Raw genomic sequence first — 27,001 nt, 5'->3', positions numbered from 1 at the left:
CCAGCAGAGAATACAGGATAAGAATGTTGGTTTCTCATTACACCGCTAATCGGTATGGGTCTATAACTGGTTATTTCATGGACGTTCCTTGATCATGACACTGCGAGTTTCTTCTGATCCTGCTTGTGCTTCCTCGAGGACACCCGAGGACACCGGAGGATATGGGGTAAGTGATATTTTGTTCAGACGACTAACGCTTTCCCTTGGGCCGAGGCTTGACTTCTTCATCCTTCGTAGCGTGAAGCATGATCTTGTTGGGGTATTGCTGGGTGTTGGTTTGGTAGCCCTGTAAGCTTCTCGTCAGCATCGATTGCATAACGTCCAAGTCAAAGAGCTCACCTTGCTCCAATCATATGACAAAGCGTAGGCAAAGATAGTTCCGTTATGGTTAAAGGCAGTGCATGGGATGGTAGCCCCAAGAGGGTTGTATCCCTTCAAACGATGCTTCGAATCCTTGTCCCTGTTGAAGCCATCAGTAAAGGAGCGAGCCACCGTTATTCGATGAGTTCAACAAACCAGAAGTGGAAAGAACCATCGGAACCAGCAGTCGAGAATGTACCGTGTAGAGGGTGGAATGACAGAGCATTCACAGCATACACCTGAGCTGGCTGGTTGACTCCCGAGGGCGTCTCACGATGACACTTGAAGGAGAAGTTCAAACTATATGCCACGTCAGTATGCGTCTCAGTCGCAATGTCATGAGATATACCTCTGATCCTTATCCTCAATATACTGAATCGCACACCTCCCCTCAATACTTCCCACCGCATACCCACTTCCATTCGGGAAACACGCCACAGTCCTCGTCTGCCACTTCAACGGACTCTGAAGTGTCTTGTAGATATTCGTCGGATTACTCAAGTTCACGATACAGATATGTCGTTCCGCAGTTCCCACCACCATCAACTGATTCACCACATCCATGGCGTAAACACGTTCGGGGAGGTTGAGTGTCGCGACGGGGGATTGTTGTCGGAGATCCCAGTATTTGACGGTTTTGTCCCAGGATCCGGTAGCGAGGAGGCTACCTCCCTGACCGGCGTCGATCCAGCGGACGGATTTAATGGGGGCGTCGTGAGCAGCTACTTGTTGTGACTGTCCACTCGCGATATCGAAGATGCGACCAGCTTTATCGGCTCCTCCACTTGCAACCTTCGTTCCGTCCTGATTGTATTTGTAAGTACGTGAGGTGCGGATCAATTGCGACACGAAGGGCGCTCACCTTTGACCAGTGACAGGACAGAACCGGGGCTTCATGCTCCCACATGGCTTTCCCAATCGTCTGTCCATTCGAGAGCACCTCATAAATCCTCATCTTCTTATCCCATGATGCGACGGCTAGGAAATCTTGTTGTGATGACCATGCCATATCGGAAATGGAGTCCTCTGGCGGGTTAGAGAGCTACGTACACCCCATTAGCACAGCGCAAAGAGGGAGGACGCGAATGAGACATACCTCAAAGTCATTTTTGAGATCAGCGTTGTTATTGACGGACATTGTGTTTGATTGAGGTTGATTGCTCTCAACTCACTTTCGGGTTCGCGTACACACACGTCCAACTACGAAATCGCGGTACCTCACTTGCACCTCGTCCTGATTTAACATAAACACGATTAAAAGATGTAAATCGGATTGATGCGAAACTGAAAAAAAAGTAGAACAGTTGGGAGTAGAGATACTAAGAGCTAAAGCTATGGGTATGTGATTAGGGTATAACGAGCGAAGATGTTCCTAACGAGTGTGTCTTCCAAAAGAGTGTGACAGATGCTCCTCCGACCATATTATTTCAACTATCCATCCGATCCGGGATCCGTGTGTCGTCAACTCAGTGCTTCCCCTCCTCCTCTTTCTTCGACTTCTTGGTGAGCTTATCACCGTAGAGCGTCCAACCAAGAATACCACCAAATAAAGTCCAGAGAATGGTCTTATCACGGCCGGAGATCTCGCCCTCAGGAGCCTCGCTGGAACTAGCATCGGCGACCTTCTCTGATACCTTTTCCTTGACTTGCTGTGCTTGCTTCTTGACCTTGTCCACGACGGTGCCAGCAGCCTCCTGCACTCTCTTCGGAGCCTCCTGTGCCTTCTCCTTGACTTGCTCTGCTTGCTCCTTGACCTTGTCCACGACGGAGCCAGCAGCCTCCTGCACCTTCTTCGGAGCCTGCTGCGCCTTCTCCTTGACTTGCTCTGCTTGCCCCTTCACCTTGTCGACGACGGAGCCAGCGGTTTCTTGCACCTTGCTGGGTGCCTCCTGTGCCTTCTCCTTGACTTGCTCTGCTTGCTCCTTGACCTTATCGACGACGGAGCCAGCACTCTCCTGCACCTTCTTCGGAGCCTGCTGCGCCTTCTCCTTCACCTGCTCAGCAACAGACCCAACATTCTCCTTCACCTTCTCAGGCACCTCCTCCGTCAACTTGTTAACCCCAGCATGCGCCTTATCCTTCGCAGCCTCAACAGCCTCCCTCACACTACCTACTCCCTCCTGCTTATTAACAGGCTGCTCAACCTCGCCCGCTAGCTGCGCAACATCCGCACCGGCCGAGTCATCAACGACATGCACCTCGGGTTTCGCAACCGTTAGCTCGGGGGCTTTGGGGGCTTTGGGGGCTTCACGGATTGTGGTGGGGGTGATCGGGATGTTGGCTTGGGCGTCGAATTGCTGTTCGGCGATTACGTCCTCTGTTGGCGCTGGGATGTCTGCAGCGGGTATCGTAACCTTGTTCGCATCCATAGGCTGCTTCGTATCACTAGCCTTACTTGACGCATGCCTCTTTGTAACATTTGGGAACTTCTCCGCAACAGCCGGAGCAGGCTTCGCGATCGGCGTAGCAGACGCAGTCGCAGCGTCTGATGAGAAAAGTCTCTCCACAAGCTCAGACTTCTTTCCACTATTCTTCAAACCCCTCTTCTTCAACTCCAGTCTCAGCTCCGCAACAGTCTTACTCGCCCACTGGTTGCTCTTATTCACATTTTGCTGCGCAGCGGACAGGAGGGTGACGGAGGGCGCCGGATTGGAAGACGTGCTGTGAAGGAATTGAGCACGCAGTGAGGATGCGGATTTGGCTACGCGGATCGATCTGAACATTGTTGGTTGTGTTTGGACGGGATCAAAAGTTGTTTGGTGGAGTGTTTTGCGGCGTGCGATAAGGAACTGGGCAATCCACATCAATGCACGGGCGAAGTCTGCAACTTGCAGCGGGGCATGGTCATGGGAACATGCGAAGAAAATCCGATTACGATTAAGGTCGGGTATAACTGTTCTGCTCCGCGATTACTATCGCAGGTTCAATCTCATCTTCAAAGCTTTGCGGCGCTGTCCACGTTCATTCTGCTTGACCCCACCGTTCTCCCAACGCTCCTACCCTTCGCTTCCTCCGCGACAAACCTGTATCGTTTCCGTCTCTTGTCGGTAGTCGTCTCTTCCGCTCTCAACCGGTGTGGTACGCCCGAGGTATCGCTCTCTCACTAACCGATATCGTGCAGTCGGGCGGCGTTCTTCGACGCCTACTTGCAGTGGACCGTTTTACCCCATCAGCAGTGCCTCCATATTTCGTGTATTCTTTTCCTTGACTCCTCCAACCCCATCCTCACTCAACTTTCCAATGCTCCACCAAATCAACCCCCATCTCCTCATCCCCAAGCACCAACTCCCCCGCATACAACGCCAGAGTAGCAAAACAATTAATCCACCTCCACGCCTGCCCACTCCCCACCGCAATCCCCAAGACCTTCGGCCCATGTTCGATCATACCAAAGTGCTGCATCACAAGGTGCGTGTAGACTGCGATGAGGATTGAGGGTGAGTACGTGATGAAGACATTCATGAGGCGGGAGGAGGGCTCGAGGTCGGAAGAGGAGGGTGATGCGGAGAGAGAGCGGGAGGCTTCGCGGAGGGCGGGGATGATTCTGGTGGCTGCGGCGAGGACGATGATGCGGTATATCAACGAAGTAACAACCGAAGGGGTGATAGTGTTTGCTGCGGCGGAGACAAAGTCGAAGGAGCGGAAAAATGCATCGGGGAGCGCGGAAGCGAGGGAAGCGGCGACGCTGGCATAGGATTCCATGATGAGAGGTGGGAACGGCGGGAACTCGGATTTGCCGTCGGGGTTTGCGGCGCGGTGGGGGGCACCGGCAGGTTGGAAGTCGGTGCAGACCATGTAGATGGAGTAAACCGTGTATGCGAACATCAGCGAGCTCTCCGCGATGTTACCGCGTCCAGAGGCTGTTCCGTAGATGCAGAGGAAGATCGATGCGGTCAAGGCGACTCCGATCAAGGTTGAGTTTACGGTGCCAATGACGGGGAAGTTGTAGATGCGGTATAAAGAGTACAGGGCACCGGAGATGACACCACCGCACCCGACGAGCATGATGATCTGAGAGTCTGAAAGTTAGCATTGCTCTATTGCGAAGAACATTTTAACTCACCAACCACGTATCTGAGCGATTGTTGACCAACCAACGGCTCACCCTTCCAAAAGCCTGGATCAAGAGCAAGCTGGCCAATCCCTCCATCAACGTAAACAACGGCGTGGAATGCATCATCAACATTCCCCATGGCCGCAAGAAGATGCTCTGCCACCACGATGCCACAATACCATCGGCGTAGTACTCATTCAGATAGTAAATCAGAAGACTCGGAATAATCACATGCTGACACCCAGCCAACAGCGTCGGGATAATCGATAACGGCGTCCTCTTCGTCACCAATCGCAACGTTGACAACACCAAATAAAAGTTCGACAACGCGAGCGTGAATGCCTACATTTCAGTCAGCCATTGCACACCTACACAGCGCGCACCGCCGAACACGTATACGTACCAGCCCACAATTCCTTCCACCCACCTCAAACGCCAACGGAATAGCCAGAATCAACTGTACCAAGAACGAGCTACTCGACAAAAACCGCAAGACGAGCGGTAGAGCGAACATGGCCTTTCACACTCGGAATTGGGAAATGTCGTACGGCGATCGATGTTTCGCGGTGATGCGCATTTGCAGGTCGTTGCACCTGAGCAGCAGTAGCGTGAGTCCAACGCGATTTTTGGGCGGTGGGTGGTTGTAGTCGTAAAGAAGGTTATCGGTTGGATGCTGAGACGCTTTTATACGACGACTGTTGGAAATATGGCAAGGATTGGAACGCATAGGTGAGTCGTAACGGGGATCATTGAAAGTGATCAAGGCTGACGGTTCACAGTGGTACTTTTCACTGCGATGAGGCTCTCGCAGTCTACATGTTGCGGCTCTTGCCCAAGTATAAGGATGCCAGTACGTTGCGCTTCTCCTTTTTCTTTCGTTCTTTTTGTTGACAAATCAACCCAGCTGTCACCCGTTCTCGCGACCCTGCCGTCCTCGAGGAGTGCGACATCATCGTTGACGTGACCGGTCAATATGACGGCGTCAAGCACTTCGACCACCACCAGCGCGAATTCAACGAGTTCTTCTCCCCTCAATTCCAAAACACCAAGCTCTCCTCCGCCGGTCTTGTCTACAAGCACTTCGGTGAGGAGATCATCCGCGAGCAGCTCGGTCTCGAAGAGTCCGACTCCCGGGTGAAGCTCATCCACAACAAGGTCTACGCCGAGTTCGTCGAGGCTGTCGACGCCAACGACAACGGTGTCTCTCCTTACCCAGCAGATGTTAAGCCTACGTTCAAGGACAGACTTTCCATTCCCGGAATGGTCGCCCACCTCAACCCTTGGTGGAACCAGCCCTTCACCGACGAGATCCTCGACGCACAGTTCCAGAAAGCCTCCGAGCTCGTCGGTGCCGCATTCATTGACCGTCTCAACTACTACGGCCGCGCATGGCTCCCCGCCCGCGACCTGGTCTTCCGCGCCATCGACTCCCGTAGAGCCTACGACCCCGAAGGCCGTATCGTTGTCTTCGACGAGTTCTTGCCCTGGAAGGACCACCTCTTCCAAATCGAGGCCGAGCTCCAGGTTCCTGGACAGATACTCTACGTCGTCTACTCTGACGGTAAGGGATACCGCGTCCAAGCCGTCCCTGAGAGCCCGGAGTCATTCAAGTCCCGCAAGCCGTTGCCCGAGAACTGGAGGGGTGTCCGTGATCAGGCTTTGAGTGATTTGACTGGTATCCCTGGATGTGTGTTCGTTCATGCTGCTGGGTTCATTGGCGGAAATGCGACGAGGGAGGGAGCTTTGGAGATGGCTATTAAGGCGTTGGACATGGAGTAAAAAGGCATTCTCTGCTGGACAGAGTAGAACTATATTTTGTCAATGGTATCAAGTCCCATCCGAACCTTTCCAAGAAAGTGGTGATCAAGTGAAATAAACTTCAATTTATCTGCGCCAGCTGCAAAGTGCAGGGTCCACCCCAGATCCGTGACTTCAATCCGAACCCTCAGGGTCCTCGGTCGATACAACCGATCCCCCACTGCTCTCCCTTCACCATACCAGGACAACTAATAGCAGATAGAATTCCGACATCATGTCTACGCAAGCAGGCGGATGCGCCTCCCCTTCAGCCTCCGACTTCACCAGCGGTTCCGCTCCCGAACAAAACTTTAACCACTACGCCCCGGGCACCGCCTCCTTCAACGCCTTCTCCTCCTTTCTCTCTGAACCTCTTCTACTATCCCAAGATGCCAGATCAGGGTGTGGTGGAATGACCTGGCCAGCCGGAGAAGTCCTTGGAAGATATCTGTTGTGGAGATGTAAAGAGGACCCGGAGTTTAGGGCGCGGATATGTGGTGGAAAGAGGATTGTGGAGGTGGGGAGTGGGACGGCGTTGACGGGATTGGCTTTGGCGAAAGGGTTGGACTTGGAGGGAAGCAAGATTTACGTGACGGATCAAGAGTACGTCCTCCTCTCCATGTTGTTCGTTACGATGGCTGACTAACGCTGTGCAGGAATATGATACCAATCATGACTGAGAATATCCGTCTGAACAACTGTCAAGATACCGTCATCCCAGCCGAACTCGACTGGGGAACCACAGTCTCCCCCGAACTCCAAGAACCGGACATAGTTATCGCAGCCGATTGTGTCTATTTTGAGCCAGCGTTCCCTTTGCTCGTACAGACCATGCGTGACCTGACGACACCTGATACACCGATATACTTTTGCTACAAGAAGAGGAGAAATGCGGACAAGCACTTCTTCAAGATGTTCAAGAAGCACTTTGTGTTGGAGGAGATTAAGGACTTTCCGGAGTGGGAGACCTTCTCGAGAGAGTCGATCTTCTTGTATCGAGTGATCAAGAGATGAGGGACACGAAGGGATAGGAACTGACGTAAATTGCATGAAGAAGTCCTTGCGTACGAGGACTACAAGGGTCCAGAAAAGGCAGCTAATAGGAGCTATGCCCCCTCCAATCTTGCCGCAGCTGCAGTTGACGAGACGAATGACAGCTGCAAGTTAAACTATTTGCAAAGGCCTTCTGCACTTTTAGCAGAATCAACTGTACAGATTCGTCCGAGTCTAGGACTGCAGGATGCGTGTTACTTTATGTCTTGGCCGGACGACACTTCACGCAGCTGACTCTGTTCACACTGACCTGTCTATGCAGGCAGCTTTACGGACAATAGAGACCGTTGTTACGGCCCAGAACCGCGGCCGTCCGTGTGTCATAAAACCTTAATTTCCGATACGAGGTGACCCGAGAGGACCCATCCGCGCTGGAACCGTTGGGCCCCCCACAGATAGATTTTCAATTGACACTCATTCTCAACACATCCGTAACCTCATCCACCGTCAATCACTCAGCTGAACGACACCGTTATCAACGGCTAAAGACCTACTTTATCCAACTGCATCGTCGTGCATTCCCTTTACTCTTCCAAGTAAAGCACAATTTTTAGGGTCCGTGCCGTGGAATCTGTGGACTTAGTGTCTACCGGCTGCCGAGAGGTCGCGAACAATTCCAGTGCCCGGAAAACACTCCCTCTTTCCGTCGACCAAGCACCAGTCTCAAGGACAGTCAGTCTCTCTGAGCTGGGCAATTCATCATGGCCGGTCCACTTGAAATTCTCCGCCGTCCGCGCTTTCTGCTCGTCATTCTCTTACTCGGCTTTTTATTCCTCGCGTCGCCGCTGTTTACATCGCACAAAGACGTTTTCCATTCATCACAGCGTTATTCGCCTCTGGAAATCTTTGGGCATCAGGATGTTGGGTACAGAGAAGTTACGCCTGTCGTTTTCCACCACAAGCCGATCGAGATCAACGCTACCTCCATTCAGAAGATTGACTTGAACCCGATCGTGTCGTCCAAGGATGCTGCGAAGAAGCAGGAGAAGGTATTGCTGTTGACACCATTGCGCGATGCTGCATACCACTTGGATACTTACTTCAGCCTTCTCACCAACCTCACCTACCCTCACGAACTCATCGATCTCGCCTTCCTTGTTTCGGACTCGACCGACGATACCATGGGCATCCTTGCAACGCAGCTCGACCGTATCCAGTCTTCTGATGTCAAGGGACTGCCGTTCAGGAGTGTGACTATTGTTGAGAAGGATTGGGGAGTTACTACCTCCCAGGACGTTGAGGACCGCCACGCCTTCAAGTACCAAGCGCCGAGAAGAAAGGCCATGGCTAGGGCTAGAAACTACCTGCTTGCTACCGCATTGAAGCCTGAGCACGCCTGGGTTTACTGGAGAGACGCCGATATCGTCGAGTGTCCCGGGACCATCGTCGAGGACCTAATCTCTCACGACCGCGATGTTATCGTCCCCAACATCTGGTTCCACCGCGGCGAGATCGAGGGTCGTTTCGACTACAACTCATGGCAGGACACCAGGAAGTCCAAGAAGCTCCTGAAATCTCTTTCTCCGGACACCGTCGTCGTGGAAGGATACCCAGAATTCGACACTGGAAGGAAGTATATGGCGAAGATGGGTGACTGGAGAAAGGACCAAAAGGAGGAGATCAAGTTGGATGGAATTGGTGGCGTGAGTATTATGGTCAAGGGCGACGTACACAGGAGTGGGATTAACTTCCCTGCGTACGCGTTTGAGAACCAGGCTGAGACTGAAGGATTTGGAAAGATGGCCAACAGGGCCGGATATGAGGTGATCGGTCTGCCAAACTACGTCGTATGGCACATCGACACCGAAGAGCTGCCAAAGAACTAGATGCATGAAAATAATGGTATACTGTGGGGTTTAATATTTTTGCAAGTCTTTATCGAAGATGTCGGAGCTACACTCTCGATACACACACACATGGCTAGATAGGTTTTGGCATTTTGTAGTGCTTAGTATTAGCTGGAAAGGATATCTAATCAACCAAGGTGCAAGTTATGCCGTCCCTGATCGAAGGCCATTTGGTCGTAAAACCGTGCCCGTACTTCTCTGCCTGCGAATAGTCGTCCATCCAAGGCGTTCACCGCTCTCAATCCACTCAGCTCCGCCGTGAACTTCACAAACACACGCACCGCTTCTCCATCAGGCACTGCATTCGACGAATTGGAATAGACAAAACACCTCTCGACCTTCCCATAACTCTTTTCACACTCCTCCCCAATCTCCTGCCCAAGTTCATCATCAACCTCACCCCTTCCACCAACCATATTCATCAGCACAACAACCTTACTCGTCTTCCCAAACCTGCCCTCATTCTTCTGGACAGGATTTGCATCCAGGATTCGGCCTGTGCCTTTGCGTTCTTTTGATGCTTCGACGGTGAGGGCGTGGAGGATTCCGCGGCGGGAGGGATCGGCGCCGAGGCCGGTGCCGGATTGCCAGCCGTATTTTGACATGAGGCGGGAGGCGAAGTCGCGTTGGCCTGGGCGGAGGGAGCGTTGTTCTTCGGTTGGCGGGGAGATGGGATGGGATGGGGGTTCTGGTGGGGCAGAGGCTGGGATGAATGTGGGCATTGATGGCGTGGGCCCCGCAGGACGGACGAATGTTGGTGCTTGTGGTTGTACAGGCGGAGGCGGGGGTGGCACACCAGCTGACAAGTACATCCTTCGCGCGTATGCCTCTTCTGCTGTCTCCTCCGGGATAGGTGCCAGGGCCGACGGCAGTGCTGATGGTGGAACTGGAGCAGCCATGCCCAATCCCATCCGTCCATTGCCGCCGCCAAAGCTGGGTCTGTAGTCATCTTCCTCCTCTTCCTCGTCTTTCCTGCCAGCCATACCGGTCAACGTCGGCGGCGGCGCAAAGTTCATCCCTCCACCTATTCCCGGCGGTGCAAACATCATATTCCTCGGTGCTTCCTCTTCCTCACTTTTGTCATCCACGACATTCCTATTCCTCCACTCTCTCCTCTCCTCAACCCTTTCCGCGGAGCGTAGATAGTCCTCGTACTCGCATGGCTTCGCTGGGTCGTATTCATCATCCCATTGTGGGGCCTGTGGCCGAGACTTCTTGCGTTTCGGAGCACGACGCTTGGGTTCTGGATCGATGTCGATGGACTCGGTCCAATCATCCAGGGATGTAGTGACGACTGGTGCCGCTACTATAGGACGAGCGACAGTAGTAGACCGGGCAACCAGAGGTCTCAAGACAGGTTTCTTGAGTGGAGCGGGTCGGCGGGTAAGGATTGGTTGGAAGCGAAGAGCTATGGCTCTGTGTTAGCCTTTGGTCACAACCCATGCTATAAGGAAGCGCACCTGCTTCATTGATCTTGTTTGCCTCCTCCCTCTCGGCGAGCTTTGCATCATATCGCACCGGTGCTCTCTCAATTGGTCCGGTCACGCCGCCCGTCAACAAATCACCGTATAACGAAGGCTTGGGCACCGCTGGAGGTGCCGCAGCTGCTGCTGGAACTGCCGGGGCAGTTGGAGTGTCTGCCGGATCGTTGCCTACTGGCGGGAGGTCGTCAAAGAGCGACATCGCTATGGTGAGATGGTTGAAGTGTTACGTTTACGTAACCTCGAAGACTTGCATGGGGCCGCATGATACAAACACAGAGGGTATAGTACGGTTTGATGCTCGGAAAGATCATTTGAGGAACAGTTCAATCAGGTATATATGCTAACTACCATGCTATTCCATTCTGATTCTCCAAAGCCAGCGAACACTCCATAACTCGACGAGGATTGCTCAGAAACTCATAGTTTAGCAACAGCGACGCACGCGTCTTCAGTGCTTGACTTCTAGTATATTTTATGTTGAGATCATCATCGTGCAATCCTTGCGGAGTATGGCAATGTCAACTGCCTCTGCTCTCATCTTCACCAAGCATACCACCTTCTCTCTGAGAGCTCGGCTCGATGTGAACGAACATCTCCGTACCCAAAAAGGGAACGGCGCTTTTACCTTAAGCGACAGGCTCATGAAATAGAGAGAAAATGTGACACCCGTGCGCCGAGAATAAGCCCCATCGAGTTACCCTCCCGTCTTGCGACAGAAGAGCAATCGCATAACTATCGTCTGTGACGAGATGTACCCACGTTCACCGACACCGCCCCCATGATGACCACAAACTCCAAAGACTCATATCTTCGCCTTCTCCCCGAGGGGACGAGGAAGCTCATGACCGAGGACGACGCGGATTTGCTGAACGCAAGCTAAACCGGAGATGCTTCTATGCCGGTGCGTTTACGCCGTGTGTGTCCGGGGACTTTCCCCAAAGCTTGGAATGATCCATACGGATCCGTGTGTAAGCTTCGTTTGCGATTCTTCGAGCACGGGTGTGACGGAAATGTTGGAGGAGCGGCACGCGCAGGATATTTAAGCAGTGCGCGCCGTGGGAGAGATCACGTGTGGATTGGCTGGTCATGGTTGCTCTTGGCAGCGGGCGCTGCATACACTGTAAACAAAGACGAAATACCCTCATGAATTCAAATATTTTATCAGTGCCTTTGAAGCGGACCTTGCCGGTGTCGTTGGCATCTTCGCTTCAGTCCTTCGTCTATAACAAGTACGACCAGCATCCAGAGCAGTTCCGTGACGACTTCAAGGAGCTCGATGCACTGAGATCTCGATGTGTTGGCGTCAGCGTACGGGTGGAGTGTATACAGGACTTTCAGAGGTACGTCCTAGCTTTTTTCGATATTCCTTGGGGATTCACTGACCCGTGGACGCAGATACTACGCTCAACTATGCTGGCTCACACGCAAATTCCCTATCGATACTGGCATCGAGCTTGCCTATCATTCATCCTTCGACCAGGACGCAGCACCTGTGACGCACGATAACCTCCAATACGAGCGCGCATGTACTCTTTTCAACCTTGCCGCCCTCTATTCACTGCTTGGCTCGTCTGAGAACCGAACATCTGGTGATGGCCTCAAGCGTGCATGTTCCTACTTCCAGTCCGCTGCTGGAACCTTCAAGCACCTTAGGGATGAGGTGGTTCCACATATCAGGATTAACGGCTCATTAGGAGACCTCGATGCTACTACTCTGACGGCGTTGGAGCAACTGATGTTAGCTCAAGCACAAGAGTGCTTCTGGCAGAAAGCAGCTATGGACAGGTTGAAGGACGGGTTGATTGCCAAGTTGGCGGCACAGGTGTCTTACTTCTACGAGAAGGCCGAAGAGAGCATTGATACATACAGCTCTATACCACAGGTATCCTGAAGTTTTCGTAATCTCCTGGACAGGTTACTGACTTCGGGTTAGGAATGGACCGCCCATATTGCAACGAAGAAGCTCCATTTTGCCGCCGCGTCACAGTACCGTAGGGCCTGCGAAGCATTGTCACAGTCGGCTTATGGCGAGGAAGTAGCTCGTCTGAAGTTAGCGTTGGCAACCACCAAAACTGCCCTTGAGAACTCCCGTATTCGACTCGTCCGACCAAGCGTCGTAGATGACCTACGCAGTCTTCAGGGCATTCTTCGGAAGAATGCTGAACGTGCAGAGAAAGATAATGATATGATTTACCTTCAGGTTGTACCTAATACTGCAAGCTTGGCACCGATCGCGAAAACGTGTATGGTCAAGTCTGTTGTTAGCAAAGAAGTTGATCAAGCCGTGGCCCTCCTTATGAGAGGTGATGATCCAGTGCTAGGGCATCCATTGCTCAAGAAGCTTGTTCCCTTCGCAGTTCACCAAGCTGCAGACATCTACGCCGAACGCAGGGATCATGTCATCTACAAGGAAATCGTCTCTGAGCTCGAGAAGATCACTGTCAAGGGCAGCGCAGCCCTTCAAGAACTTGGACTTCCCGGTTCGTTGGAGGCACAGGAGACACCCATGGGATTGCCGCCTTCCTTGCTTGCAAGGGCTGAGGAGATCAAGGCTGGTGGAGGTGTAGCCAGGATCAAGGAGATGATCGCCGATGTGCAAAAGCTGGCCAAGAACAATACTGCCGTGTTCGAAGAGGCGCATAAAACTATCGCTGCGGAGGCGTCCGAGGATGAACAGCTTCGGGCCAAGTATGGTACGGCTCACTGGACAAGGCCTGCGAGCGCGTCTATTGCTGGTCATCTCTTCGAGCAAGGAGGACAGTATTATGCCATCCTAGAAACCGCGGCTAAGAGTGACGAGGTCATCCGCAAGAAGTTCGCTGACTGGGAGGAACTCATCGGCATCCTGGGCGGTGACAGCACGGAACTCCAGGAGTTCATCCCTAACGTTCTCACTCAGCGCACGAGTGCTAAGTCTGAGCTTGCGGCGAAGAAGGTTCGGGATAACCTCAATGAGCTGGCGCGGCTCGAGCGTAGGCGTCGCGAACGTATTGAGGACCTTAAACATCGTGCTAGGATCGAGGACGTTAGCCGTGCTATCCTGGCTGAGGCAACGAGACTGGAGAGTGAGGACCCCAACGCTCGTCTCGAGCCAGCGCAGTTCGAGGACTTCTTCGAGCGTCGTCTTCGCCGGTATGACGATGCCCGTGCTCAGATTCAGGAAGATGAGTTGGAGCTAGAGAATGTCCTTAAGCACGTCCGTACTGCCAACACGGAGTTCTTGCAGAGCAAGCAATCGGACGCTACGACACAGGAAAGGGAGCATGTCTTGCAGCAATTCGAGACGGCATATCTGAAGTGGAGGGAAATTGGCATCAATGTGGAAGAGGGGAGAAAGTTCTACAATGACCTTGCGAAGGCGTTGAGTAAGTTTAGAGATGAGTGTAAAGCGTTCGTGTATGAGCGGAGAAGTCAAGCACGAGAACTTGAGAGGTATGACCTCTTGAAAATGTCTTATAAAAGGATACTAAGAGATCATACAGTGACCTTTCGTCATCTTCCGCCCCTTCAGCATTCCGGGATTTCGAGGTCCCTGAGGAGGCTTACGCAGAAGAGATTGACCCATCAAGCCTTCCTCCAGAGGACGACGAGGACGAAGATTACGGGGAAGAGTCGTTCGAGGAGGAGCCTATGGTTGCTGGACAGACGTATCAGGTGCCGCTGAATGATGTTGTACGGACACCGTCGCCGGAGCCTGTACCTGATGTTACGCCGGGACAATGGCATCCGGAGCAAGGAATCAGGTTTGGGGGGTCACCGGCCCCAAGCAGGCCTGCCCAAGCAGCGCCGGTACCGGAGATCAAGGTTACGAAGCCAAAAGCAGGAGTCTGGAACCCGAGTGCGGGTATTGCATTTGGCAAGTGAAGTCCATGTCAAGAGATATAATTGCATTTCTCGCAATGAATGTAGAAGAAAACACCCAGGACATAGAACGCTCATGGAACATAGAATTGCAGTACACCAAGTACAAAGCACAAATCGCCCCCATTAAGTATTACCATGCTCCATAAACCACACCCAACCACGGAAGCTTCGAAGTAAATCCCGAAAATCATAGTGTACAAAGAGCTTGAGAAGCCGCGCCGCAACGTCGGCGTGGCACGCTGGAAGTCCATTCGCTCCATCCATACCATGTCACCTTCACACAAGTCTCAACTTTATGCAGCCAAGACTCGTCCTCAGTGCATCCCCTGCCCAACCCGCCTCTCCTTGGGCGGCGACGCACTCAACCCACTACTAACAGCACCCGCACTACTCCCCGAAACCGCACTCGCTCCCAAGCTAAACGAATCCCTCGGCATCAACGCCGCCGGACTCATAACCGGACTCTGCGGCGTGCCGACATGATGTGGGATAGATTCGGGGGAGGGATGTTCGTACCCGACGTTCGTTACGCCCGCGTCGGAAGCTTTTCCGGCTTTGGAGAGGGCATAGTCGCCGGAGTCGAAGTACTTTCTTTCGTTCAGTTTTGAGGCGAGGATGTCTGTTGTGTATATAAGTTAATATGTGGGTTGGAAGGGTGGAAGAGGAGGTACCTTTGCGGGCAGGGAGTTTGCCGTAGAGTTTGAAGAGCTTCTTTTCCTCCTCGGTCAGGCTCGAGATATCGACCTTGTTCTTTTGGTGTGGTAACATTGCTCGATCTTGTCTTCTCTTATGTTTCTCACGGATGGATCTTGCTGAAGGCTTCGTACTCCGGGTTCAATGGAGCAAGAACAGGAGGAATTGGTAAATGGTAAATGGTAAATGGTGTAGGATAGGGATGGACTGCCTCTATATCGCACGTAAGGGTCAGTCAATGAAGGGCTTGGCTAGCGCGCAGCTTGGAGTGCGTGATCGTCGTGACAGGACGGTGGAGAAGAGAGCGCAATAAAACGACGGTGACGGACATACCTGTAACAGTAACGAAGCTGAAGGAGAGATTGTCGAGGAGAAACGAAATGGTCGTGCTCGTCGATGAAGGTAAACAGAGAAAACCCCGTCAGTGGTTGGAGGTCGCTTGGTCGTAGGAGGTCGGGCCGTTACGTGGCGTCCTCCACCTTGCCGCACGCTGATCGCATATGCGAAAGCGTCATGACGTGAGGACCAACACAAAATTACTTCGAAAAAGTTGGATCCATGATGAAGCTTTAAGTGTTTCGTTACGAGTAGTACAGGGTTAACTAGATCAGCTGACGGTCTCTCCTGTCCTCCGAGACGTCTGGAATGATTAGCTAAAGCGGTCATATGTCCTGCGAGGTCGCATGATAGGCATACAAATGTGAATCCGGGAATCATGGCCGCAATGGCCATGGGTTCGTGAATTAACGTACGAGAGGGTCTTGGCTAAGCCCTGAGTCTCAATCTAACCACCACCTTCCCCAGACTTTCTTTGCCTCTTCTCCTCCTCTCCATGCAAAGTCCACCTTTTCCAAGTCCTCAAACCCGTCTTCGACCTTAGGTTCTTGAAATCGTGCAGCGTAACTTGTAAAAGCGACGCCTGGCAAAAAGTCTCGCTTTTCTTTCGATGGAAGTCCTCCCCATGCTCGTACTGCGTTGTTGTGTAGTGCAATTGTTTGTGGTGTAGTGAGCCAGACACACCGCACCCGAAGTTCCGGACATTGAGACTTCAGGCGTGAAGCGAGCTCAATCCAGACTTTTCGGGTCCCGGCATCAGCGTTCGTGTTGTCGACTACCACACTTTGTCCTTCCAGTAATGCTGCCTCCGCGACTTTCACACACTTCTCCCTCGTCTTGAGGGTATCTTGGTTCACCCGTACATATCCTAGAGGCTCCAAGAAGAGTTCGGTATACGTACTCTTCCCACTTGCGGGAGAGCCAACCATAACAATAAGCTCCTGCTCGAATCTCTTCGTGAAAGTCGTTGTCGGTGCTTCTTTGCTGAGCACAGTCAACGGATCGAACGAGTTCTTCAAGCTATACGGCTCTGGATCCTTTCCAAGAAAGTACTGCTCCGGCGTATGAAACTTAATCCCAATATTCATCGCCAATCGTCTATACACCAGTTAGCACCGAATCCCGGCATCCCCTCCAACAGTCAACGTACCGATCCGAACACGAGAAATCCTTACTGCGCTCATCCCCCCTCCCCGCCGCATCCCCAACATAAAAGCTCCCCTCTATATCCAAGCTCCCCTTCCTTTCAGCTTCACCCAACCCATACTCCCCCACAAACTCCTCCCACATCCCAACCCTCGGTTTCCTCCACCGATCCCGTCCCGTAGCGCCATACACCGCAACAGGCACATCCAACCCCCTACAAACCGCCTCCAGTTTCGTTTTCCACTTCGTCTCGGACTTTGAGTTAGCGGTCTTCAGGGAGATACCGCCTTGGTTGGAAAAGATCGCGATGAGGTATCCAGAGGCGTGGAGAGAGCGGATGAGGGTGGGGACCGAGGGATGCCACCAGGTCCAGTCGTTGGCGTCTTTTGCGAAGCGGGAGCCGGAGGTGGTTTTAATTAGGGTACCGTCCTGTGCGGGACGTATTAGTTCTGGTTCTCGCAGTTGAGTCCGTCGTCCAAATTACGCACCAAGTCGAAGGCACCGACTTTGTATGTTTTGCCTTCTTCTAGTTCTTTGAGTGCGCTGCCTTTGTATTTTGCGACGAGTAAAGTGCCATGCCGGGTTGCCCACTTGATACCATCAGGATCCAGCAAGCGTTTGGAGGCTGGAGCAAAGAAGGAAGCGACAGCAGCCTCTGTACAGTTATCAGCGTGCCATTCACTTAGTGGATCAAACCAACATGGACCTACTCGTTGTTGTCGAGATAACCATTTTCTTGGAGGAAGAAGACTTTTCAAGATCTTCTTGTGCTGGACGCTTTATTGACATAGCTTTGTGAGGTTATGGATTGACTTTTGTCGTTGGAAGTAACGGTTTGTTGACAGAATCCCGAATCAGGCAAATTAAGTAACGTAGACATGAATCACCAAAAAACTCCATTGAGGATCACCGAATGTTGATGCTAAACGTAAATGCAAAAGTAACCTTCCTACACAACCAATTCAATCCCCTCAGAGCTTCAACCCAGCCGCACCAGCCGCAGCAGTCTGTTTCCCACCCTGCTGCAACTTTCCTTGCAAATCCCTCTTCTCTCCACCCTTCCCAATAACCGTAACCCCAGCACTCTTCAAAGTCTTCACAACATCTCCATCCATGTCCTTCTGACTCTGCTTCTTCCCCGCCTTCTCGTCCACCGCCTTCTTCTCGTTCTCCGCACGGAGCTTCTTCCTGAGTCTCTGTTTGTCGCGACGGCGATTCGTGGCTTTTTCTTCGCGGGACATTTCGCTGCGGGCTTGTGGGAGTCCGGAGGGACCGACAAGGAGACCTTCGGCGCGCATGGCGCGGCGGTCGGCGGAGTAGACTTCTTGAGGGGCGAGTTGGTCTTTTGCGGCGAGGGAAGTTGGTTGGGCTTCTTCCAACGCGATTGTGGGTGCGTTGGTGACGACTGTAATGGATTCTGTTGGTGGTTTGGGCGTGTAGTGGTAGGAAGTCAGCGCATCGAGTTTGTGTACGATATCCGCGAACAACTTCGAGATCTCCTCGTGTTCTTTGTACAACTTCTCATCCCGTGCATCCGTCTTTGTCGGATTCATCTTCTTCTGGTAGTCATCCTCATACTGCTCCGCCAGAGACTTCGAAGATCTCTCGTTGTCGATATCGGGCAACAACCTGCTCGCCTTGAACTCCGGTATTGAGTCCGGATGTCTCCGAACAATATCATCAAAGTTCTGGTCAAGAATTCGTTGCTTGATGATTTCCTCCAACGTCTGCGTGGTCTCCTCGGTGATGACCGGTACGGGCTTTGCCGCACGGTCAAACTCGACATCCTCCTCGAGGAGAGCGTTCGTTGGTCTGTCCCTCGCCTTCGCCTCACCCATCATCGTCCAATCCTTCTTCCCGATGTTCTCCATCTCGTATCTTCGGATCTCGTCGGCGATGGCAGCTTGGCGCTTCGCTGCGGCAGACGCGGGCTTACCGACAGCGTCACGCTCATCCTCTTCCTCATCCGCAAACAAGTCTTTCTGCATGCGGTTAAAGATCTGGTCATCGTTGTCCTCCTCCTCCTCTTGCTTCTCAGCCTCTGATCCATCATCACCAGCCGTCCGTTTTCTCTTACCACCAGCAACCTTCTTCGCACCCTTCTTAGGACCAAAGAAATCCTCGTACTTGATCTCCTCAGGCTGGTCTTCCTCGCCCTCGACGTTTTGCTGATCTGGGTCGGCAAAGTAGTCGATCTCGTCGTCTTCGTCCATCATGTTGCGGTTCTCCATTTCCTCAGTTTGGCGGTTGAAATCGTCGATGGAGAAGAATTTGTCGTTGAGGCCGAAGACGTCTTTTGTGTACTCCTCGCCAGCTTCTTCATCGGCGGCGTCGCCCTCTTCATCGTTCTCTTCGTCGTCGCTCTCAAACATCTGCTCGTCGACATCACGGTCAATGGATGCGTCACCCTCCATCTCCTCATCCTCTTCCTCCTCCTCAAAGTCCTCCTCGGCTTCAGTATCAAGGAAACTCTCCCCCTCCACACCCTCCTCGTCCTCACTATGGAACCCCTCAAACTCATTCTCCTCCATCTCACTCCCATACTCCTCCTCATCCTCCTCATCATCCACATCACTCACATCCTCATCCTCCAAGCCCTCAAGCCCGTCCTCATCTACATCATCCTCCTCATCTTCAACCTCAACCTCCATAACATCATCCACCACCTCATCCGTCACCATCCTAACCTGCTCCCAGATCTGCTCAACGTCCATCCCCTGCAAGTAAATCTCATTGAACACGTTCGAAAACTGTTTTGCGACGGGGTCGAGAAGGCGCTTAGCCACTACAAGGGTCGAAGCATGAAGAGCGGGCGTAGGCGTCAAGAAAGTCTCGGGTGCGGTCTCGAGGGTGTTAACGAGAGAGGACAACGACGTCTGATGCTGATCTGTCGGGGTAGCTATTTGATCGGCCATGTTGATGCTGGAACGACCTTGTACGAGTCGAATTCGTCAACTGGTTGCTCTTCAAAACCTTTTGCCGCCTCGCTGCTATTTCGAGCGCAACGAATTCACGTGCGCCAAAAAAGTTGGTTATCAGGAAGTACCAGGAACAGTTGCGAGGGCCGTTGCAGAGTAAATCAAACGGATATAAATATGAAAGGGCATTAACTCTCATGATGGTAAACGAGGATGCATTTGAGGACATGTGTGGAAGTTTTGTAGTTCTTCTTAACAGGTATGATCGTCTATAGCAATGCAATGCCCATTCCCGTGCCCAAAAACCTATGCCGCAGCCGGGGCACCAGGCCTACAACCGACTCCAAATCGCCTCAATGCTCGTAACAACCATGACAATCATCCCAAACGCCGCACACCCAACCGCCGGCAACTTCTTCCACCCCCACCACGGCCCCTCCGCCTCCTTCAACCAACACAGCGTCGGAAACAAATACGCCAGCGCAACAGCGGAGGTGGATCCAGCGAGTTGTAGAACGATACCGAGGTCAGTTGTTAGGAGCGAGATACACATCCCACTGAAAACGAAGGCGGAGGTGAGGAGGACGTGGCGGCGGAGGGAGAAGGGGGTATGGCGCCAGTAATAGGAGGTTACGACTTCGCGGCAGACGAAGGCTTCGAGGGGAAGGGTTGTGAACTGTATGTACGACGATAAGCATCCCTTTCCAGAAATCATTTGCAAAGTACATACGCAATTGAATCCGAAGCAGAATCGGGCGAAGGTAACCATCAGGTTGCTTCCGGGTTCCCCCTCAGGTGGGAAATTCACCAAGATATTTCCGACAGTCTTATCCTTGAAATTCAAATACCCCGCCAGCGCCATGATCAGACACGCTCCGAGCGAGATACCCATACTCCAATGCGTAACGGTCGTGAATCTGTTTAGTGTTGGTTTCTTGAGGGAGCCGTAGATGAGGAGAGAGTTGTGGTGGCAGACAAAAGCTGTACGCAGACGTTAGCAATGAGAGTTAAAGTACTGCTGTGCAGCTACGCACCGAAAGAGATGACACCGATGGCTTTGAAGAAGCCCATGTCGAAGACTGCCCACTCAACTTTGCGGCCACGCCAGTCGTCTGTATCCGGGACCCGTGGGCCTTGGATGATAACTGTGAGTATGATCACCACCATACTGACCAACGCCAACGCGGATGCTTTCGCGAGTTTACTAATATCCCGATACAAACTGAGCGGGTACGAAATGAATACTGTGCAAAACACAATCGCCGCTTCCCTGTTTGCTAACAGCCCAATCACAGGAATATCCTTCAATCCAGGGATGAGGGCACTCAGCACATGCGGAATCGTATCCCCAATGATCACACAGAACGCCGCAATGCCACCATACGCAAAACTAATCTGCGCCAAACAACAGAAAAAGAAGCCCTTGGGTCCGAAGCAGTGGGAGACGATGTCTTGGTAGTTGTCTTTTCCGGACATTTTGGCGTTAAGGATGATGAGACGGATTGTCCAGTCGGTCATTATGGCGAGGACGATGAGGAGGACGATGCCCATTACTACGCCGGCTTCTTTGAAGGCGAAGGGAAGGCCGATAATTCCTGTACGACTAAAGTCAGCTTCATCGCAAAGGATGCATAAGGGGATCCTAAATCATACCTGCCCCGATGATTGAGTTCGACATGTTAAAGAACGAATTCACCAAACCCCCACCCTCCTGCGGCATCTTAATCTGATCCTCCTCATCCCCACTTTCCTCCCCGCCCGCCATCGTCACCGCTGGCGCAGCAATATTCCCCAACAGCGGTTTCTGCATCCCGTTCCCTGATCTCCCATGCCCTCCATGATCGTCTTCATCAAGATCTGGTAAACCCTCCGCGAAATCAAATTCGGAGAGAAAGGATGATTGAGAGGAGCGCGGTTGACTGCCTATCGATGGTCGAGACATAGGAGAGTCGTCGTTGTGGGATGGACGGCGGGGCATGGGTATGGATTTTCGACTGTCTGATTCCATGGTGTATGAGGGGAATGTTTTGTTTAAGGTTGCCGTTTCTGTCGCCAAGGACGTTCCGAGTCCTCGGACCCTGCGGTGTGTCGCATCCGGTCCGCAGCGCGCGAATCCATGGCGTAGGAGACTCCATCACCTCAAAGAATTGATTTCGAGAAAGAATTGATTTCGAGATGTCAGTCTCAAAGGCCTTCGACGGCTTCTCCGGCTCCCAAATCGCCACCTCCTCCATGGCCTCCATCAACACCCTCTACCGTCCCGGCGACGGTGATCCGGAGAAACCGGCTCTCGTCCTCTTGCACGGGTATCCACAGAACCACTACATGTTCCGACACTTGATCCCGTTGCTGCCGAAGGATTATGCTATCATTCTTCCCGATCTTCCAGGTCCCGTAGTTAGCTTCACAGTCTCGTGAGTACGAGACGCTGACTATCGTGGAACAGGTTACGGCGACTCTTCTGCGAATAAATCAACCAAGGACACGAACGCTTACTCGAAGCGCTCGATGGGTAAGGAAATCCTGGACGTAATGTCCCGTTGCCTCCAATCTTCCACCTCAACCCCGCGGAAGATCATCCTCATCGGTCACGACCGCGGAGCGAGGGTCGCTCACCGCATGGCAATCGACATGAAACAAAGCGAGAAGTTTAAGGTGATCGGAGTCGTAGTCGCCGATATCGTCCCAACACTCGAGAATTGGAAAAGATGCTGCTCAAGCCAAGGCGGAGACAACAAAATCGCACTCAAGATGTACCACTGGATGTTCCTCGCCCAGCCCTACCCTCGCCCCGAAAAGATGATCCAAGGCGCAGGCGTAGAGTGGTTCATCCCCGACAAAATCGCCTCATGGGCTGGTCAAGACAAATATCTCGAAAAGTTGAAGGAAGGGGGTGCGATGGATGTGTATGTCAAGAGTTTCAGGAGGGGTGATGTCGTTAATGGGAGCTGTAATGATTATCGTGCGGGTGCGACGGTTGATGTGGAGGAGCAGAGGGAGGATCAGGAGAGGGGGGATAAACTTGAGGTTCCGACGTTTGCGTTACATTCTATCGGTAACCTTGGGCCCTCTGATCTCATTCGGGTGTGCTGGAAAGACTGGGTCAAGGATGAGGGTTTACTTCGGATCAAGGGGTTGGAAGGACCAGGACATTTCGTGTTCGAAGAAGACCCCGAGCGATCCGCCAAGGAGATCTTGAACTGGATGAGAACTGCGCTCAATCTGTCCGTCTGATCATGAGGCGGGTTGTATATTAGGTATACCCACCATATCACTTATCCCCTTACCACTATTCAATCAATCTAAGCTTCGTTTCACTACTCTCCCGTTCTTTACTACACCCGTCGTGACCCCCTCTTCACCCGTCATCCATCCCGGCATCTTGACCCCGTCAATCACACCCTTAATCACAAGCTCCTTCAATCCTTCGAAGACATTCGAACCCTCGAACCGGACCTGGAGCTTCGGCACGAAAGCGATATCCTCACAAGCATCCCCCGTCAAAAACGTCTCCTCGAGCCTAAAATCAACACGTTCCAGTACGGGCGGTCTGTCAACCCCAAACCTCGCTTCCGCAATCTTCCGTCTCTTCCTTATCTCCCTGTCCTCCTCCCCATCTGCCACGTCCTCCTTCGCCGGTGTAGGAATGGCTTGTAGCGGACTATCGTCAACTTCGTCCTTCGCATATACTCCCCACGCACCGCCCGCCGTTCCCGCACCCCGTCCACCACCCCTCAACTCCGCCATCGTCTCCAAGCTCCTCGTGACGAGCTCCGTACCCCTGACCTCTACCCTCATCCCCTTCCTCCCGTTCCCAAAGTTACCGAAGACTTCCCCTACACATTGTCGTAGGATGTCGTAGTATGCACCACCGATTCCGGTATGGAAGACATGGTTCGACCCCTCACAGTGCGCGATGTATAGGATCTTCTTGGGTGGTGGGAGAAGGGCAAGGGTCTGCGGTGTTGGTGGGTCGTGGATTTGGAGGCGGAGGAGGTGGAGGGGTAGAGTTGGATGCTGCACTGAATAAATATGGTGTTTGAAGAATGGCGACAGGGATTGTGAGAGCCCGTATGCGAGGGATGGTGAGTGGAGGGGTGGGAGGGGTGTGTTTGGTGGATAGTGTAGGCGTGCAGCGGTGTAGGTCTGTGAGGTTGGGGTATCGATCGTGTACCTCATATCCACCTCCGCAATCTGCAGGCAACTCAACCCTTCACTCCAATCGACCTCGATCACTCTATTGATCGCTGCGCGTTTACCGCCGTTCCCGGTTCGGCAGCATTCGTACCAGTCTTTGGCGTCTTCGGGACTGAGGAGGGTTTCTTGGTCGTCTTCTGGGTCGACGTGTCGGGGATGGAGGTTTGGGGCGGAGAGCCAGGAGGTTATAAGATCAATTAGTGCATCTTTACTTACGCGGCCGAGAAGACGTCGGGTTGCGGCTGAGTGAGGGATGAGGTGTGAGTTTGGGATGGATATTGAGGGTGCCATCTGGATGAGCACAGCTTCAACAACAGCAATGACGCGTCAAATGACTGATAACTTTGTGTTGATCGTTCAATTCCTTTGGTGTTGTGTTTTGGTCTCTCCGTATGCTCCGCTGCACCGGCGCAAGCGAGGGCCCGTACATCGCTGCACAAACCCGCCAACTTCCCGCCAAACGGCACTTCAGCATACAGCCCCAATCATCACGATGTCGACTCCTCCATTCACAAACCTTTATCACAAGCGAACGGCGGCGAATGACAAACCTTGCTTCATTGTAGGTTCGCAAGACTCGCTGGTGATCTTAATCGTTAACCACCTGTTTTAACCAACAGTGCAAGAAGTTCACGACGACGGTTTTAATCACGCCAGATCAATCCGATTTCTTTTACGCGTGTAACAGTCATTTGAGTGATACGGGTTTTGCTACGCCTGTGGTCGACAAGGAAGCCGAGGCGAAGAAAGCACGGGAAGCGGAGATCGAGAAGGAGGTGGAGAGACTAAAGAAGAAGCATGCCGAGAAACAATTAAAGAAAGATAAAGACACCGACAAAGACGCCGACTCAGACAAGAAAAAAGACGACACCAACAACGACAAGAAGGAAGACAAACCCTCCTCACCAACCGCAACTCCAACCCCCGCACCCGACCCGCGCGTATTCACACTCCATCGCCAGATATATGCTATGCGCGCAAGCAGATGGAGAGAACTCCAGAGACAGAAGAAGACGCAGCAGATGCTAGCGGGTGGGGGTACGGCGTTTCCGTCTGTGCCGAGGAGTAAACCGGGTGACAAGGGCGTGTGAACGTTGGGTGGATAATTGAGAAGCCATGGGATAGGCTATGAATGCACGAGGAGAAGAGCGGTATGATCAGGAAATCCGCCCACCCTTGCCAACAAAGTATGGCTGGAAAGAAGCGAAGACATCATCAACCGATCAGCACGCGTACGGCAACTTCCTCGCTCGAGATGAAGCTACATATCCAAGGTTGGTGCCTACCCGTCGTTTTTTATGCTACGGGCCGCTGGGCCACTGATAAAGGTTTCGCTCCGGGGCTGCCCTACGCTTTCGCGTGTAGAAGCATAGGTACCTATGGATGTGTGAATAGCAACCAGTTTATTTGAGGCAGGCAAGCTGCGGCTAGGTGCTCTAATGTTTTTCGGCAATGGCAATAGCAACACATCTTGCGATATTCGACTGCGACCTGCTAATCTTTCGAACATTGAGTCTTTCTGGGAGTTTTCGAGTTCCGGAGTGCATCGAGCCGAAATTAAGGTTCATGCAGTTCCCCGCGCCAACCTTCGAATTCGCCAACCCCGCAACCTCAACACCTATCTGGGTATATAAGACCCTATCAAATTCAAACACTCAGCAACACAGATCAGCACTCCCACCCCCCCTCAAACGAATATGCTCGACGCAAAAGAAGTCGCGAAACACAACAACAAAGAAAGCTGCTGGGTGATCATCTCCGGAAACGCCTATGATGTCACCGACTTCCTTCCGGATCACCCGGGTGGTGCAAACATAATCCTACGCTACGCCGGACGAGACGCGACGGAGGAATACGACCCGATTCACCCCCCTGGGACGATTGAGGAGTCGTTACCGAAGGAGAAGCACCTTGGGCCTGTTGATCCGGAGACGATCGTGGCGGTTGTGAAGCCCCCGAGTAGGGCGGAACAGACAGCGAAGGAGAAAGCTGAGAGGCAGAGAAAACCGTTGAGTCAATGTATTAATCTTCATGATTTTGAGGAGATCGCCAGTCAGTTCTTGAGTACGAAGGCGTGGGCGTACTATTCGTCGTCGGCGGAGGATACGTTCACGCATACCCTCAACCAACAGTCATTTTCCAAGATCCTGTTCCGGCCTCGTGTTATGCGGAATGTCGAACATGTCTCGCTTAGTACCAGGTTCCTCGGTAGCGAGACTGCGCTGCCATTCTTTGTCGCACCGGCAGCTATGGCACGTCTCGGCCATCCAGACGGCGAACTCTGCATCACCCGCGGCTGTGGCCGAACTGGTCTCATTCAGGGAGTATCAGCGAACGCGTCTGTTGCCTTCGACACGATCGCGAACTCGAAAATCACACCCGACCAGACATTGTGGTACCAACTCTACGTCAACCGCGATGTCTCCAAATCGAAAACCTTGCTTAAGAGCGTTGCGGCGGCGGGGTATAAGGCGATCTTACTCACCGTCGATACCGCTATCCCGGGAAAACGCGAAGCGGACGAACGCGCCAAGGTGGCTGTCGAGATGGACGATGACGTCCAACTCACCACCGGATTCCAACAAGGTCCTGATCAACCTCAAGGACAAGGCGCCGCTGATCTCCCACAAGGCGCTCCATCCAACACCTCCGCCAAGCCGAAACCACAGCTGAGTGTCGCGGCGGCCATATCGACATATCAGTCTCCGAACGTGTCTTGGGCGGATCTGGAATGGATCCGAGAGTCGACGGCCAATTTACCGATTATGCTGAAGGGCGTGCAGACTGTCGAGGATGCTGTGTTGGCTGTGGAGTATGGTATCCGGGGGATTATTTTGTCGAATCATGGGGGGAGACAGCTGGATTATGCGCCGACGGGTTTACACACGTTACTTGAGATCCGGAAGCATGCGCCGTGGGTGCTGGAGAAGATTGAAGTTTACCTCGATGGTGGTGTTCGTCGCGGTACGGATATTATCAAAGCTCTGTGTCTTGGCGCTCGTGGAGTCGCGCTCGGACGGCCGTTCCTGTATGCCCTCTCGGCGTGGGGAACGGACGGTGTACTTAGAGCTATCGAGATCCTGACGGAAGAGATGAATATCGCGATGAGGTTGATTGGGGTTACGAAGTTGAGTGAGTTGGGGCCACATCTGGTTAATACGAAGATGTTGGATCAAGCGATTGTGGATGATGTTGTATTGCCGAATATGGAGGGGATCAAGAGGTGGACGTCGAAGTTGTAAGGGTGCGAAT

The 27,001-nt window shown here is 52.6% G+C and overlaps 17 protein-coding genes across 17 annotated transcripts; 7 read left to right on the top strand and 10 right to left on the bottom strand.

Annotated features, from left to right (window-relative positions):
• Positions 1–12: 12 nt before the first annotated feature.
• Positions 13–1,537, bottom strand: SAICODRAFT_65765 (WD40 repeat-like protein). The gene is made up of 6 exons (XM_019170176.1): positions 1,457–1,537; positions 1,223–1,402; positions 710–1,164; positions 517–660; positions 340–460; positions 13–286 (listed from the first exon to the last, which is right to left on the bottom strand). The coding sequence occupies exons 1-6, from the start codon at positions 1,496–1,498 to the stop codon at positions 191–193; spliced, it is 1,038 nt and encodes a 345-aa protein (XP_019024038.1). The 5' UTR covers positions 1,499–1,537; the 3' UTR covers positions 13–190.
• A 203-nt stretch (positions 1,538–1,740) lies between these two features.
• On the bottom strand, positions 1,741–3,130 carry SAICODRAFT_30365 (uncharacterized protein). Its single transcript, XM_019167658.1, has one exon. It carries the CDS (start codon positions 3,081–3,083, stop codon positions 1,827–1,829), a length of 1,257 nt encoding a protein of 418 aa, XP_019024037.1. The 5' UTR covers positions 3,084–3,130; the 3' UTR covers positions 1,741–1,826.
• Positions 3,131–3,447: 317 nt separating this feature from the next.
• Positions 3,448–4,988, bottom strand: SAICODRAFT_92585 (ICE2-domain-containing protein). Its single transcript, XM_019171818.1, has 3 exons — positions 4,818–4,988; positions 4,424–4,756; positions 3,448–4,371 (listed from the first exon to the last, which is right to left on the bottom strand). Exons 1-3 carry the CDS (start codon positions 4,926–4,928, stop codon positions 3,586–3,588), a joined length of 1,230 nt encoding a protein of 409 aa, XP_019024036.1. The 5' UTR covers positions 4,929–4,988; the 3' UTR covers positions 3,448–3,585.
• A 132-nt stretch (positions 4,989–5,120) lies between these two features.
• Positions 5,121–6,193, top strand: SAICODRAFT_35189 (metal-dependent protein hydrolase; the record flags this gene model as incomplete). Its single annotated transcript, XM_019168406.1, has 3 exons — positions 5,121–5,143; positions 5,194–5,264; positions 5,319–6,193. 3 exons carry the CDS (start codon positions 5,121–5,123, stop codon positions 6,191–6,193), a joined length of 969 nt encoding a protein of 322 aa, XP_019024035.1.
• A 253-nt stretch (positions 6,194–6,446) lies between these two features.
• SAICODRAFT_71347 (uncharacterized protein) lies at positions 6,447–7,573 on the top strand (the record flags this gene model as incomplete). Its single annotated transcript, XM_019170676.1, has 2 exons — positions 6,447–6,814; positions 6,868–7,573. 2 exons carry the CDS (start codon positions 6,447–6,449, stop codon positions 7,223–7,225), a joined length of 726 nt encoding a protein of 241 aa, XP_019024034.1. The 3' UTR covers positions 7,226–7,573.
• Positions 7,574–7,688: 115 nt separating this feature from the next.
• On the top strand, positions 7,689–9,105 carry SAICODRAFT_92578 (N-glycosyl-transferase). The gene has a single exon (XM_019171817.1). The coding sequence runs from the start codon at positions 7,966–7,968 to the stop codon at positions 9,088–9,090; it is 1,125 nt and encodes a 374-aa protein (XP_019024033.1). The 5' UTR covers positions 7,689–7,965; the 3' UTR covers positions 9,091–9,105.
• A 58-nt stretch (positions 9,106–9,163) lies between these two features.
• On the bottom strand, positions 9,164–10,794 carry SAICODRAFT_71345 (uncharacterized protein; the record flags this gene model as incomplete). The annotated part of the gene is made up of 2 exons (XM_019170675.1): positions 9,164–10,519; positions 10,572–10,794. 2 exons carry the CDS (start codon positions 10,792–10,794, stop codon positions 9,240–9,242), a joined length of 1,503 nt encoding a protein of 500 aa, XP_019024032.1. The 3' UTR covers positions 9,164–9,239.
• Positions 10,795–11,738: 944 nt separating this feature from the next.
• On the top strand, positions 11,739–14,459 carry SAICODRAFT_25444 (BRO1-domain-containing protein; the record flags this gene model as incomplete). The annotated part of the gene is made up of 4 exons (XM_019166860.1): positions 11,739–11,935; positions 11,991–12,477; positions 12,529–14,027; positions 14,078–14,459. 4 exons carry the CDS (start codon positions 11,739–11,741, stop codon positions 14,457–14,459), a joined length of 2,565 nt encoding a protein of 854 aa, XP_019024031.1.
• Positions 14,460–14,902: 443 nt separating this feature from the next.
• SAICODRAFT_48122 (uncharacterized protein) lies at positions 14,903–15,218 on the bottom strand (the record flags this gene model as incomplete). Its single annotated transcript, XM_019168915.1, has 2 exons — positions 14,903–15,078; positions 15,131–15,218. Coding segments are annotated over 2 exons (264 nt in total), but the record flags the coding sequence as incomplete, so codon positions are not given.
• A 294-nt stretch (positions 15,219–15,512) lies between these two features.
• On the bottom strand, positions 15,513–16,247 carry SAICODRAFT_65759 (uncharacterized protein; the record flags this gene model as incomplete). The annotated part of the gene is made up of 1 exon (XM_019170175.1): positions 15,513–16,247. A coding segment is annotated over exon 1 (372 nt), but the record flags the coding sequence as incomplete, so codon positions are not given.
• SAICODRAFT_121951 (PNK3P-domain-containing protein) lies at positions 15,580–17,435 on the bottom strand. The gene is made up of 4 exons (XM_019165372.1): positions 17,345–17,435; positions 17,123–17,289; positions 16,639–17,063; positions 15,580–16,586 (listed from the first exon to the last, which is right to left on the bottom strand). The coding sequence occupies exons 1-4, from the start codon at positions 17,421–17,423 to the stop codon at positions 15,932–15,934; spliced, it is 1,326 nt and encodes a 441-aa protein (XP_019024028.1). The 5' UTR covers positions 17,424–17,435; the 3' UTR covers positions 15,580–15,931.
• Positions 17,436–17,653: 218 nt separating this feature from the next.
• SAICODRAFT_80344 (Mpp10 protein) lies at positions 17,654–19,609 on the bottom strand (the record flags this gene model as incomplete). Its single annotated transcript, XM_019171199.1, has 3 exons — positions 19,298–19,609; positions 18,715–19,189; positions 17,654–18,675 (listed from the first exon to the last, which is right to left on the bottom strand). Coding segments are annotated over exons 1-3 (1,749 nt in total), but the record flags the coding sequence as incomplete, so codon positions are not given.
• Positions 19,610–19,883: 274 nt separating this feature from the next.
• On the bottom strand, positions 19,884–21,362 carry SAICODRAFT_7517 (uncharacterized protein; the record flags this gene model as incomplete). Its single annotated transcript, XM_019170962.1, has 4 exons — positions 19,884–20,228; positions 20,283–20,533; positions 20,587–21,147; positions 21,206–21,362. 4 exons carry the CDS (start codon positions 21,360–21,362, stop codon positions 19,884–19,886), a joined length of 1,314 nt encoding a protein of 437 aa, XP_019024026.1.
• A 365-nt stretch (positions 21,363–21,727) lies between these two features.
• SAICODRAFT_7516 (alpha/beta-hydrolase) lies at positions 21,728–22,786 on the top strand (the record flags this gene model as incomplete). The annotated part of the gene is made up of 2 exons (XM_019170961.1): positions 21,728–21,941; positions 21,999–22,786. The coding sequence occupies 2 exons, from the start codon at positions 21,728–21,730 to the stop codon at positions 22,784–22,786; spliced, it is 1,002 nt and encodes a 333-aa protein (XP_019024025.1).
• A 31-nt stretch (positions 22,787–22,817) lies between these two features.
• Positions 22,818–24,180, bottom strand: SAICODRAFT_121846 (CHL4-domain-containing protein). The gene has a single exon (XM_019165371.1). The coding sequence runs from the start codon at positions 24,038–24,040 to the stop codon at positions 22,850–22,852; it is 1,191 nt and encodes a 396-aa protein (XP_019024024.1). The 5' UTR covers positions 24,041–24,180; the 3' UTR covers positions 22,818–22,849.
• Positions 24,181–24,242: 62 nt separating this feature from the next.
• On the top strand, positions 24,243–24,840 carry SAICODRAFT_7514 (DUF1742-domain-containing protein; the record flags this gene model as incomplete). Its single annotated transcript, XM_019170960.1, has 2 exons — positions 24,243–24,311; positions 24,370–24,840. 2 exons carry the CDS (start codon positions 24,243–24,245, stop codon positions 24,838–24,840), a joined length of 540 nt encoding a protein of 179 aa, XP_019024023.1.
• A 606-nt stretch (positions 24,841–25,446) lies between these two features.
• SAICODRAFT_7513 (cytochrome b2) lies at positions 25,447–26,991 on the top strand (the record flags this gene model as incomplete). The annotated part of the gene is made up of 1 exon (XM_019170958.1): positions 25,447–26,991. The coding sequence occupies one exon, from the start codon at positions 25,447–25,449 to the stop codon at positions 26,989–26,991; it is 1,545 nt and encodes a 514-aa protein (XP_019024022.1).
• Between the last annotated feature and the right edge of the window lie 10 nt (positions 26,992–27,001).

This window comes from Saitoella complicata, assembly GCF_001661265.1.
Source record: "Saitoella complicata NRRL Y-17804 unplaced genomic scaffold SAICOscaffold_12, whole genome shotgun sequence".
NCBI lineage: Eukaryota > Fungi > Ascomycota > Saitoellomycetes > Saitoellales > Saitoellaceae > Saitoella > Saitoella complicata.
Note: the sequence above shows the minus strand (reverse complement) of the source record. Positions and strands in the feature narration are given on the sequence as shown.